The 13,816-nt window shown below is 36.4% G+C and overlaps 2 protein-coding genes across 5 annotated transcripts; one reads left to right on the top strand and one right to left on the bottom strand.

Annotated features, from left to right (window-relative positions):
• Window positions 1–1,872: 1,872 nt before the first annotated feature.
• LOC148549784 (uncharacterized) lies at window positions 1,873–4,642 on the bottom strand. The gene is made up of 2 exons (XM_088495783.1): window positions 4,376–4,642; window positions 1,873–2,664 (listed from the first exon to the last, which is right to left on the bottom strand). Exons 1-2 carry the CDS (start codon window positions 4,640–4,642, stop codon window positions 1,873–1,875), a joined length of 1,059 nt encoding a protein of 352 aa, XP_088351909.1.
• Window positions 4,643–9,040: 4,398 nt separating this feature from the next.
• LOC107614499 (acyl-CoA-binding domain-containing protein 4-like) lies at window positions 9,041–13,304 on the top strand. Of its 4 annotated transcripts, none has more exons than XM_088496118.1 (8): window positions 9,041–9,647; window positions 9,944–10,076; window positions 10,244–10,333; window positions 10,557–10,835; window positions 11,345–11,408; window positions 11,501–11,572; window positions 12,661–12,847; window positions 13,046–13,304. In XM_088496118.1, the coding sequence occupies exons 4-7, from the start codon at window positions 10,741–10,743 to the stop codon at window positions 12,754–12,756; spliced, it is 327 nt and encodes a 108-aa protein (XP_088352244.1). In that variant the 5' UTR covers window positions 9,041–9,647; window positions 9,944–10,076; window positions 10,244–10,333; window positions 10,557–10,740; the 3' UTR covers window positions 12,757–12,847; window positions 13,046–13,304. The 4 variants fall into 4 exon arrangements, with proteins under 4 accessions (XP_088352244.1, XP_088352241.1, XP_088352242.1 ...); XM_088496115.1 differs by having other exon boundaries at window positions 9,934–10,076; XM_088496116.1 differs by having other exon boundaries at window positions 9,934–10,149.
• The last annotated feature ends 512 nt before the right edge of the window (window positions 13,305–13,816 follow it).

Here is a 13,816-nt window from a genome sequence, read left to right as displayed (position 1 = left end):
ATTAAAAAAACAATTTAAAAGAAAAAAGGTAAAAAATTTGGGTTTTTATATGTAAAAAAATTTTTTGGTATAAAAACCAATTTTTTAGTGTAAAAATCGGTTTTTTGATATAAAAACCGGTTTTCAGTGTTAAAACCAATTTTTGATATAAAAACCGGTTTTTCTATATAAAAATCGGTTATTTTTTCAAAACCAGTTTTTATTTTAATAACCGATTAAAAACCGATTTTGAATTTTACTAACCGGTTAATAACCGGTTTTATCATATGAAACCAATTTGGTTAATTCACCACTACTATATTTTTGGTTAACCAAAAAATTGGTTTGGTTTTTGGATTAACCAAACCATGAACCCCCCTAATATCAACTAACACTTGATGCAAGAGTAAAGTCAAAGCATAAGTAAATGGCAAGAATACTCAGAAACATCAAGTTAAAACAGGAATTGACACATACAAGATTAGTGATAAGCATGAGAGCATTTGGTCCTATCCTAACTCAATGATAATGAAGCATAAAAACAAAGAATAATGAGTCAGAAGGGATGAAAGCACTAATCTTGTGTGTGGGGCAAAAAATTTTCATGAATGCTAAACAAGTCACAAAGCACCAAAATGATTCAAGAAATTTTCAAAAGATGAGTAGAAAATTTAATAAAATCTAACAACTACCAATCGAAAGAAATTAATAATGACAACTGAAGAAAGCAATAACAACATAAACATATAAATTGCATTAACAAGGATCCAAAGTATCAAGAGTGCATAAACATAAGGATAACAAAGTGAAGGAAATGACAAGTAGAATTGAAGAACAAAGGTGCTAGAACAATAAATTGCAAGGAATTGTAAATAAAAACAGAAATTAAATCTAAATCTAAGAAGAAATTGGAGTAAAAACCCTAAAATCTAGAGAGAGGAGAGAGCCTCTCTCTAGAATTCTACATCTAAAACCTAAAATTGTGTGAATGAAATCGTGTCTCCCTTCCAGCTCCACTCTGTAGCCTCTAATATGTATTTTCGGGCCTGAAACTGGGTCAAAAGCAGCCCAGAAATCGCCCCCAGCGAATTCTATTTAATGCAGCACGTGACGCTCGTCACGCGTACGCGTCAGCCACGCGTACGCGTCGTTGAACTTTTCACTGGCCACGCGTAGGCGTCAGCCATGCGTGCGCGTCATTTGTATGCTGCACCAGTCACGCGTACGCGTCATCCATGCGTGCGCATCGCTACCAGATTCTGAAATCCTTAATTTTTTGTGTTCCTTCCACTTTTGCATGCTTCTTTTCCATTCTCTAAGCCATTCCTGCCCTATAAAACCTGAAAACACTTAGCAAACATGTCACGACATCGAATGGTAATAAGAGAGGATTAAAATTAGCAAATTTAAGGCCAAAGAAGCATGTTTTCAATCATAGCACAAAATTAGGAAGAATTTGTAAAACCATGCAATTTATATGAATAAGTGTATGAATAATTGATAAAATTCACTCAATTCAATACAAAATAAACTGTAAAATAGTGGTTTATCAGGATCATGGCTTCAATGCTGTAAGCAAGTCAGAAAGGTGTTTTGCCGGTAGTTGAATGAGGTGTGATTTGGTAGGCCCATAACACATGAGGAAGCTCTTCAGCCCAAGCTCCCTTTGCTTCTTGAAGCCTTTTCCTTAACCCTACCAATATAACTTTATTGGCTACTTCTGCTTGTCCATTTGCTTGGGGATGCTAAACCGAGGTAAATTGATGCTTGATTTTCATGCTAGCCACCAAGCTTCTGAATGTTGAGTCAGTAAATTGTGTACCATTATCAGTTGTGATGGAGTGTGGAACTCCAAATCGGATGATAATATTTCTGTACAGGGCATTGGCTCTACTATTGAACTCCCTGGTTGTGTCTGACTTCAATTTCGAGGAACTGCCTAAGAAGCTCAAGCGTTCTTTCCAAGTACCCCTTCATGTTAGGATCCTTTGTCTGGTACTCTCCCTTAATCTGGGAAATCACGACTTGAGAGTCACTGAAGGCTACTACTTTTGTCGCTCCGACTTCTTTGGCTAACTTTAGCCCAGCGATCAGGGCTTCATATTTTGCCTGATTATTGGAGGCCAGAAATTCAAATTTCAAGGAGACCTCTATTTGAGTTCCTTCTTGATTAACCAGTATTATGCCTGCACCACTTCCGACTTTGTTGGAGGAGCCATCCACATATAATTCCCAGGTTGTGGAGGCCTCCTCTTGATCTACTGCGTATTCAGCCATGAAGTCAATGAAGCATTGGGCTTTGATAGCTGTCTGAGCTTCGTATTTCAAGTCGAACTCGGATAACTCTATAGCCCATTGAACCATCCTGCCCACAACATCCGTTTTCTGAAGGATTTGCTTCATGGGCTTGTTCGTCCGAACTCTTATAATATGTGTTTGAAAATAAGGCCAAAGCCTTCTAGATGCTACAACTAGGGCATATGCGAACTTCTCAAGATTTTGATATCCTAGTTCAGGGCCTTGTAGCACCTTACTTGTGAAGTAGACAGAATGTTGCCCGACTTCAGCTTCTCGTATTAATGCTGACGCTACGGCATTCTCGGCGACAGCTATATATAACACGAGTTCTTCCCCTGCTTTTGGTCGGGTAAGAATGGGAGGTTGGCTCAGAAATCTTTTGAACTCCTGAAAGGCATCTTCACATTCAGAGGTCTATTCGAACTGGCATCCTTTTCTTAATAGGGCAAAAAGTGGTAAGGATCTTAATGCTGATCCTGCCAAGAACCTGGATAGAGCTGCAAGTCAGCCATTCAGCTGTTGGACTTCCTTTAAACAGGTCGGGCTCTTCATTTCCAGGACCGCTCTACACTTATCCGTGTTAGCTTCAATCCCCCTTTGTGTTAGCATGAATCCTAGAAATTTTCCAGCCTCCACTGCAAAGGTGCACTTATCGGGATTTAGTCTCATCTTATGCATTCTTATGGTGTTGAATACTTGCGTGAGGTCGCTCAGGATGCAGGTGTCATCTGTAGTATTTACCAACATGTCGTCCACATATACCTCCATTAGTTCTCCCAAGTGAGGTGCAAACACCTTATTCATCAGCCTTTGATATGTGGCCCCCGTATTTTTTAATCCAAATGGCATGACCATGTAGCAATAGTTTGTTCTGGGCGTGATGAACGGTGTCTTCTCTTGGTCTGGCTTGTACATCAGGATTTGATTATATCCCGAGTAGGCATCCATGAATGACAAATACTGATATCCCGAGCTAGAGTCTACTAGTGTATCAATATTAGGTAAGGGATATAGGTCTTTCGGACATGCATTTTTGAGATTGGTGTAGTCAACATACATCCTCCATTTGCCATTCTATTTTTTGACCAATACCACGTTTGCTAGCCAGGCCGAATACTTGACTTCTCTAATAAAGCCTGTCTCTAGCAGGGCTTGCACTTGCTCTACGACCACTTGAGCCCGTTCAAGTCCTAGCTTCCGTCTTCTTTGCTAAATAGGTCGGGATCACAGATGAACAGCCAATCTATGTGACATGAATTCGGGATCTATTCCGGGCATGTCGGAAGCTTTCAAGGCGAAGATATTGGAATTCTCTTGTAGGAACTGTACCAGCTTCTGCTTCAGGTCTTCTGCTAAATTGGCTCATATGTTGGTGTTCTTCCCTATCTCTTGCTCGATCTGTACCTCTTCGGCCTTTCCTCTGGGTTGTGGCCGTAATTCTTCTTTAATTCGGACTCCCCCGAGCTCAATGATATTGACTTCTTTGCCTTTACCTCTTAGGTTCAGGCTTTCATTGTAACACTTTCTCACCAATTTCTGGTCTCCTCTAATGGTAGCAATCCCTTCTGGTATTGGGAATATCATGCAAAGATGGGGGGTAGAAACCACTGCTCCAAGCCAACTTAGGGTTGTTCTGTCTATCAGGGCATTGTAAGTAGAGGCTACATCGACGACAATGAAGTCTATGCTTAGAGTCTTGGATTTCGTCCCCTTTCCAAAAGTTGTATGCAGGGGCATGAAGCCCAGTGGCTTGATGAGAGTGTCCCCTAGTCCGAAGAGAGTGTCAGGGTAGCCCTTAGCTCCTTCTCGTCCAATCCCAACTTGTCAAATGTTGGTTTGAACAAGATGTCGGCTGAGCTCCCTTGATCCACCAGAGTTCTATGCAGATGAGCATCGGCGAGAATCATAGTGATTACTACCGGGTCGTCGTGCCCGAGCATAATACCTTGCCCTTCCTCCTTGGTAAAAGAAATAGTTGGGAGGTCGGGCCTTTCATACAGCTTGTGATATTCACAGTATTCATTACGGCTTCCCCCCTTTTTGTTCTTAATAGGTCGTGGGGAGGAAGCTTTTCAGTATGACAATTTTTTTTGTATACGTCGACTAGGAAAAGTCGTAAAGGAGTGTAGGAGTGGTATCTTCTGGGCCTCTCAAGCCCAACTTCTTCGTTTTTCTTGGGCTCCCTCTCCTTTTCTTTGGATTGGTGAGGGTGCCCCAGCCACCAGCTTGGTTCTCGTAATCTGGCATTCTCTTCCATGTTGATGTACTTCTCAGCTCGTTCTTGTACATCACTTAAGGAAGTCGGGTGTCTCTTTGAGATGGACTGGGAGAAGGGTCTTTCTCGAAGTCCATTAGCGAGACCCATTATCACTGCTTCAGTAGGCAAGTCTTGAATTTCCAAGCACACCTTGTTGAATCTTTTCATGTAGTCTCTCAGGGGGTTCTCCGACCTCCTGTTTCACTCCTAGTAGGCTAGGTGCATGCTTAACTTTGTCCTTCTGGATTGAGAAGCGCGTGGGGAACTTGCGTGAGAGGTCGTCAAAGCTGGTGACCGACCTGGGGGGAAGACTATCGAACCACTTCATGGCTGCTTTTGTCAAGGTTGTTGGAAAGGCCTTGCAGCGAGTAGCGTCTAATACGTCAGCTAAGTACATCCGACTTTTGAAGTTATTGAGGTGATGCTTCGGGTCAGTCGTCCTATCATACAGATCCATGTCAGGGCTTTTAAAGTTTCTGGAAACTTTAGCCCTCATGATGTCCTCAATAAATGGGTCTTCTTCCCCTAACAGGGTGTCTTCTCGATCTCTGCGAGAATCCTTATTTCAGAGGTTGGATTCCAACCTCGAGAGCTTTTCTTCAAACTCTCTTCGTCACTCGATCTCTCTCCTTAGGCTTCGCTCTACTTCACGCTGTCGTTCCAACTCTTGTTCTAGTTGTTCGAGCCGACCTTGGTGGCCATGTAAGGCTGCCCATCTTTTCTGGGCTGATGAACTTCAGAAGAGATTTTTTCCGGTCCCTGGATATTCGAGGGGCCTTCACTGTATAGTCTTTCCGCTCCTTATAGAGATATTATTGCTCAGTTTTTGTTGACCGCGTCCTCATGCTCTTGATCGGACTCTGAGGCAGTGTGTCCATCTTCATGCTGGTTGTCCGCCATATTGCGCTGATCTCCGAGTCCCCGGCAACGGCGCCAATGTTGCGGGGCTTACCTAGAACCGGATGATTGGGCTCGAATGGAAGGCCCAAACGTTGAAGGAATGTGGCCTCCGACTTGTTCCTGTCTGGGAGCCGCTGTCCGAGTTGTGTGTTTTGAAGAATGGGGGGTGATACTTGCGAAGACACTCTGATGCTTAAGTTAGCAAGGGGTTAAGCAGGTTTAGAGTATTGGAACTTAGGTTTACCTGAGTGTGTCAGTGTATTTATAGGGAATGAACCAATAACCACCGCTGAAGTAGTTCCACTTCTGATGGTGGATAACCGTTCCTTTATCTTAGGGTTATTTGGATCTCTCTTCTAGAAGTGGGTGAGAGATTTAAGGAGGCAGTTATTCACTTAGATAAGTACTGATTGCTTGCTGGTGTTGACTCCGACTTTTTAGAAGAGGTTGGATAGTCGGTGAAGGCCAATCTTTTTGGATTAGGCCTCTTGGCCTGATTGGACTTGGCTTATGTTTTGGATAAGGGTATGAACAATTATCATTATGTAATAATCACTAATTTTTGTTATAAATATTCTATTTTCTTATAGTGAGAGAAGTTTGGTGATAGAATTAATGGTGGGTAGAGTTTATGGTGGATTTTGTGAAGATACATTTGAATTGATAACGCCTCCCATGAATCTTTGAGCTAATAGAAAATGAGAAACTAGAGAAACTAAAAAATGAATAAAATGGATTGAATAAATTAAAATCTTCTATACAATATGAGTAGCATTATTGGGATAGAGTATGGGCGCCCATACTCTCTCTCCCGCATAACATTATGCCAATATTTTAAAAGAGGTGTTGAAGCAAATTGTTTTTTTCAAAGGCAAGGTACATTTATACATAGAAGGGAAGTACAAGTTATTAGACCATTTAGGGTCAGCAAACGAAAATATGGGTGTTTCGCAAACAACACTAAACGCAACTTGATCTACTAAAACTGGAGAATTGCAGGAATTGAATTAAGAAACAACCAACTTTGGAGCACTTGCCTGTCAAGTAAACTATGTTCTATTTATTGCTTTAGCCGCCGCATCTATTCATTACGGAAAACTCTCTATTCGATACTATATGGTACGCTGCATCCGTGCATATAGCTGGATTAGGAATTAGGATTATATTATTAGTGTATTAATAGGTATTCATGTATTTATTAATGCTCCTTTATTAAAAAAGATGGAAAATAATAGAGAAAAACTCAAATCAGCCCCTGATAATTATCTCGAAAGACAATGAGGTCCCTGACAAAAAAAAAATCCAATCCGGTTCCTGACAATTACTTCGAAAGGACAACGAAACTCCTGTGCCAAAAGAAAATCAATGTTATTTTTTTTTGGCACAGGGGCTAATCAGTCCCAAAAAAATTATCAGGGACCGGATTAGGTGTTTTTTTTTTTTGGGAGCCTCATTGTCCTTTCGAAATAATTGTCAGAGGCCGGATGGGATATTCACTCAAAATAATAAATATTGAATTTAGTCAAAATAATAAGTATTTTGGATTCTAAGTAAGATATCATGAGTTTAAGTCTTAGAAGTAGTAAATATATATATATATATATATATATATATAACTCTTGTATGTTAATAATAGCTATATTAAAAAAAATGTTAGAGAGATAATAATTTAAAATAATTTTATTTAATTTAATTTCTATAATTTTATGTCTGTAATATTTATAATTATATATTTATTATATCTAATATTACGCATTTATTTCAATGATAATTAATGAATGCAAACAAAAACTAAACAAAGTATAGATAGATAGATAGATACCTATGGTTATGGTCTCCAAACATTTTGTATCAATTAAGAACCTTAATTCTGGATCAACAAAATCGTAATGGACCTTTCCATTATATTTGAATAATAAAAACTACTACAACATTAACTTTCATGGAGGCTGCTATAATCCTGCTGAAATCTTTGAGTTTTGATCAACTTAACGGTTTAAATTAGGACCAACACACATATTTTTTTGTATTATAGAACATTATTAAAAGAAAATGGAAGTTTATTATAGAGCATTGGTAGACAAACATAAGAGGAAAGTCTAAAATTACATGCATATAGTTATTATAATTCATCTTCTTCACCTAGCTCTACTATATATATTAATAATGATGAGGGTACGATGATATTGAATTATTGTTGGCGTTCGATATTGTATTATTGTTGGGCGTGCCTACTGTTCTATCTCAAGCAAGGTTAAAATTTATAATATTTGGTAGGCAATGGTAAAGAAATTAAAAATGCATGCAAAGCCTAGAATTGCAAACTATATATAATAAATATAATCATTGTTAATCTCTTTCCCCAACAATTGTAAACTTCTCTGCAATATAATACAAAGTGACTATCTTATTCACAGGTGTCCTTAATTAAAACCCCCGTGCCATAATCTCATGTTTTAATTTGTTAAAACCAAAATACTTTATATTTCAATTCTTAATAGTCGTGTACGCAATATAAGATTCAAAAACAAAAATTAAAATTTAATAATATACGGTTTTTTTTTTTTTAAATATCCATCCCAAACAAATTTTAAGAGTAATAACTAGGGGAGAGAGCGCCCACATTGATCGGACTATAAAAAACAATCACATTTTTTTTTCGGAAATATTTAACAATAAAAAAATAAATAATAAATATTAAATAAGATAAATTTTAATTATTTTTTTATTTTTTTAGTATTATCATTTTTTTATTTTACACTATTCAAAAATTAATTTATTGCAGATTAAAGCTTCATATGAAAATTTACTAGTAATGATCTATGAGGATTGAGGAGGACAGAATTTACTAGTAATTATCACATATAATATTGATGAATATAATATTTATAAATGGCTCTAAAATAATGATATTCCTAAGAAATAAACTCGTGCATAATAATGAAGTAGCTTAATCGTTTACTTTTTTGGTGACAATCGTTTACTTAATATAATACTATGATGGAGATACGTAACATTTATTTCAACTCGTTAGTTATTGTTTTTTTTTTTTCATGTTTTTTCTTTTTCTTTCTTTCTTCTTTATTTTTTTAGTCTCCCTCGAAAATGGATTTTAATATTCCTCAATGGTCCGGTTATGGATACAATAAATAAAACGGAAATACTCAAATACTCATAATAAAATTTATTAATTATTTGTTTAATGTATATGTTAAAACTTTGATTGAAAGCAACAGAATAGCTAAGCTTTTTATAGGATTAATTCTAAAAAAAATTAACGAATAAAAATTTGTTTAGAATTAAAAATTGATATAAAATTCGTTGGAGTCAAATTGAATGTTAATTCATAAATAAATAATAATGATTAAAAATACTTATGATATTTTCCATATTTATTGAACATCAAAATACTTATAAAAACGAGTCAATATAAAAATATAACTCTAAAAAATGTAAAATTAAAATTAAAATTAAAATTAAAAAGAGATTAATATAAAAATTAAAAATTTTCATACACTACAATTTTTAATTTGGAGAGTAAACCATTGCTCCCTTAAAATATATAAGCTTATTATAAACACATAGTAATATTTCAGATCACTACAAGAGAACGGCGTGTTAGCTGCGCTAAAACACCAGCCCCTTTTCCAGAGCGCTGCTGTTCGAGGGATCTGCTGCGGTTCTTCATGCGGTTTAAAGGTCCGCATCTAATAACCTTATTGCCGGCCCAAATTGCCGGCCGTTCTCCCCAACCGCTCCAGATTGCTCTATTTTGCCACAAATTTTTAAGAACCGAAGCTAATTTACCTTTTTTTTGACAATATTTCAATCTCCTCCTTCCCAAAAACACAACAACACTCAGCAACAGCATAAAAAAGAAAGAGAGAAACCTAAAGAGAAAAGAGGGAAAAACGGAGAAGAAGAGGGAAGGGAGGAAGGAGAAGAACGACGAAGAGTGAAGGAGAAGCAGAAGACGATGAACGCAGGGGAGAAGGAGGAGGTCCGTTCTCGCACCATCCTGCTCTGCTGCCGCCTCTGCCGTCGATTGGGGTCAAGGTCGTTGCCGTCGCACCCTGTTCCCGTCGCCATTAGGGTTAAATGTTGCTGTCATTGATAGAGCTGCTGCTGGGAGGAGCCGAATAGGGAGAGGAGGTCGCCATCGCACACGCCGCCACCAGTTACAACCGTCGCCGAAACCAGGACAGATTCACTGGTAACTCTGCTTCTTCCTTTTTTGAAATTGTTCTGCTTCTATTTTGTTCCACTATTCCCCTAACTTTCTTTCTAAGTTTATTTCACTATATGGAACAATGAGAGAAAAACTCAGATTCTATTGAAAGGAAGAATTAAATTTCAAATCAGGTTATTAAAGCAATTCAAGTCAAAAGAGGAATAGAGTAGTTTGATAAAATTTTATATTGTAGCCATATATGAATAGTATATGCATATATTTCTATTGAGCTGATGCTGTGCCTTCTGATTTTTCTATTTTGCTTTAGGATTTTCTAGTTTGATCGGAGTTCAGTGCTAACATCTGATGGAGGATTCAGCAGTGATAGTGTATCTAATTTGCCTAAGAAAGGAATGGATCGAGGCAGCCATAGATCATCTTCAAAACTGCATGTGTCTAAGGATTCTCGTGGTATTTATTGCCTGATTTTCATATCAATTTTGGTTTGGTTGGTTGATCTTTGCACCCTATAGGAATTGATTGTGTATGGTTCGTTCTTTACTGTTTCATCTCTTATTTGCCCCTTATATCATTTCTAATTCTTCAAACACTGGTGATGGATTATTTTCTTTGTTTAGGCCCAAGCTCTCCTCAATTAATTTAGCAGTCAGAGACATAATGCGGGGAGGGGCTGATTTTGAATCCCCAAGCTGTTGTACCATCTAAAGGTTTTGAATTAACTTTTTATAGTACTTCTCTAATTTATGCATTATTACATGGTGCAAATAATGTGTGTAAAGGTGTTTTGCATTGTTTCACTTGCTTGTAATGGGGAGAAAATGTTATTTATGGGGAGCACAATTTGATTGTTTCCTCTAACGGAAAACCTTTTTCTGTGTTGTGAAAAAAATTATACATGTAAGTCTAGCTTTTGTTTCCTTTTTGTTCCAGTTATTGAAGAGCAGAGGCCAAAAAAAAAAAAAGTGATAAAATAAAACAGCGCGTCCGTCCCTCCCGCGAAGAAGAAGCAGCAGCAGCTTAATTGATTGTAGTTGTAAATTGAAGAATCAGATGGCAATGATGAGAGGAAGCTCGAGTCTGCAATATCCAGGTAAATTCTATTCTGCAGCGTCGTATGTTGGGTTTGAGGGATCAAACTCTCCAACCAAAGCTCTCACCTCCAAGTTTGCCAAGTCCACCGCTCTTCTCCTCTACAGCTTGTATAACCAGGTTCAATTTCCCCTTTTCTCCCATAGATATGCTTTTTAGTTCTTTGATTCGTTCCTACTTTGCTTCATTGTGCTTCGATCCACATTGTCCTTGCTGATTTTCTTTCCTCCTGCCGAATCAATTAGATTTATTTTTCCTGTTATAAAGATTCGATAGTGTTTTTATTGTGGTTGATGACGGATTCGCTTTATATATATAATCTATAATCTATAAAGCTTCTCAGTACCTGGAAAATTGTGGAGCATAGCAAATGGGCAAGGTTTGTCTGCTAATATCTATGCTCTCTATGCTATAGTGTTGATAAACTCTCTCCGTGAAACTTGTATTCTATATATTCTTTATGTGCGAATCTGAATTTACTGTGTTTATCCATGCATATTCTCTTTGGAGTGTTGTGTTCTTTAAGTTAATAGTGCTTAGGTTGATGTTATACTTGCTTCATGCATTACTTTTATTTTTCTTGATAAAATTGTGGAGAATGTTGTTAAAGAAAGTAATTATTGATGCAGTTGGAACCAGCTTGGAAACATGTCTTCCACAGAAGCCATGCGTCTTTTTGTGAAAATATTGGAGGTTAATGAAATAATTTTATTTAGCCAATGATTAATGGTAAAATGCAGAATGTTACCTGATTACTTTTGTTGTTATTTTTTCCTATTGTGTAGGAAGAAGACCCTGGTTGGTATTCAAGAGCATCAAGCTCTGTTGTAGAACCTGTTATAGATGTGCAAATGAATGTGAGCCATTTTTTTTTATCATTTTTGACAGAAATAACTTTCATCTCTGCTTACGCCATTGCTTGCAATAAACTTTAATTGTTAATTTGTCATGTTATTCTGTTATATTCAGGTAAATTTAGAATAAGTTTGTCATTGAAAAACAATGAAAATAAAAACTTAAAAGCTACATTGTTATTGTGCGGTCAAAATTTGGCCTGTGTTCATGGTCAAATGAGTAAGAAATATTGTTTGATGAATAGTATTTAACTATTTATTAGCTTATACAGTTAGTTAGATTAGATTAGACTAGCACTTTGATAATTAGTCTATTAGCAGTTAGGAACTAACCATTATCTAATTATTTAAGTTTTGATAATCCACACTCATGTTCAGTAACACCATCTTTTATGAATGCATTATTCGCACCTGCATCTTCATTTCTTATATGCCCTTCTCTATGATGATATTAGAGCTCCCTATATAATATGGATCTATTGTACCACTTTAATCTTATGCATTCAGGGAAGAGAATCATTGAGCACATTCTTCAACATTCTCCTAAATTTATTCTAATTTCTAAGCAAGATAAATATTTAAAGACATTAACATCTTGAGAGCATTTAAAAAGAAAAATAATTAAATAATTTTCTTGTTCAGAAATTAAGAGGATGATTAAAATGAGGTTATAGGAGATATATGATTGTTGATTGTTTTAATAAAATAAAATATTACCAAACAAAAAGTGGTACTTATTTTTTAATTTTTATCATGCAGAATTCTGTTTACTATGTAAGGTATATTTTTTTAAATAAAAATATAGTGTCAAAATAATTTTAAATACCGCATTGCAAGCTTATAGAAATTTATATTCACTTGTAAAAAGAAAAATTGTTTTAAGAATGAGCTCAGCATGAGATTACTGCTGTTTTCTCTGATATTTGCCAAAATTTTATGTTATTTTCGTTTCTTTAACTTCCTGTTAAATGTTATGGCTTAGAGTTTAGGTGAGGCCTGAAAAATTGATGAAGCATTTCAGGTGCTTGAATCAGTGAAAAATGGTAATGCCTTGGATTGCAACTTTCTCAGTTTCTCTATGTAAAATACAGGGTTTTGAAGAGGCAAAGGATGAAGCATTTCAGGTGCTTGAATCAGTGGAAAATGGTAATGCCTTGGATTGCAACTTTCTCAGTTTCTCTATGTAAAATACAGGGTTTTGAAGAGGCAAAGGATCTGACTTCAAAATTTCTTACACTGCAATAATTGATGCTTTACTAAAATGTGGCTCAGTTAAGGGTATGTTGTTATTTATTACAAGTTTCTTACTTTTCTTGTTTAATAAAGAACTGAGATAATTTTAGGAAGACTTGAATTCATAAATTAATGTTATTTTGAATTAGTATTTGTGGGGAGTGATGATAGTTTCTGAAATTCATGATATGTGTTGGCTTGATTTTCTTCTACTGTAACTAAAATTTTTTATGTAATTGGCAGGTGACAACTGCTCTCGCAGTATATGCTAACTAGAGCTTTGAAGGAATCAAGGAAAGGGGATGGGATTGGGCTGGTGTAATCTATCTATTGTTTATTTAGTGTTTCTTTATGTTAATATCTCAAGTTTAACAAATCTGATGTAAAGAAAATATGTTATAGTAAAGAGATGGTATAAACCATTTGAGTAGTTAATTAGCTTTTTTCTCAAAGCTCTTGTATGAACTTGCGACAGTTTAAAACTGCCGCATTTTTTTAAAAAAAACCCACATAAATTTGCGGCGGTTTCAAAACCGTCGCAATTTTTTTTAAATCCACGACCAAAATAGCGGCGGTTTTGCAACCGCCGCAAAATCTATTATTTGATTCGTGGCGGTTGTGCCAGCGGTTCGTTAGAACCGCCGCAAAATCATATTACCACCCCCTAATAGGCAACGCTTAACGAACCGCTGGAATTCTGTTTCGCGGCGGTTAAAAACCGCTGCAAATCCTTAAAAAAACCGCCACTATTTCCCGGTTCCCTTGTAGTGGATGGTCTAGCCTACAGTTACCTATAACCAACATTAACTTAGCCATCATAGTTGTGTGTGAATATATACACTAAAATAATTTTTAATTTGGAGAGTGAGCCATTGCCCCCCTTCGCATATAGTCATATACTAACCTCCGCCCATATATATGCAATTGCAATACACACAGATACAGAAATTTAGTGGCATATTCATCAATCACCCTTATTATTTTACTAAAAAAATTGATTATTTTAATTCTTAA

Source organism: Arachis ipaensis, chromosome B8 (assembly GCF_059453495.1).
Source record: "Arachis ipaensis isolate K30076 ecotype BB chromosome B8, ASM5945349v1, whole genome shotgun sequence".
Taxonomy (NCBI): domain Eukaryota; kingdom Viridiplantae; phylum Streptophyta; class Magnoliopsida; order Fabales; family Fabaceae; genus Arachis; species Arachis ipaensis.
This window is presented reverse-complemented; position numbering and strand designations above follow the sequence as displayed.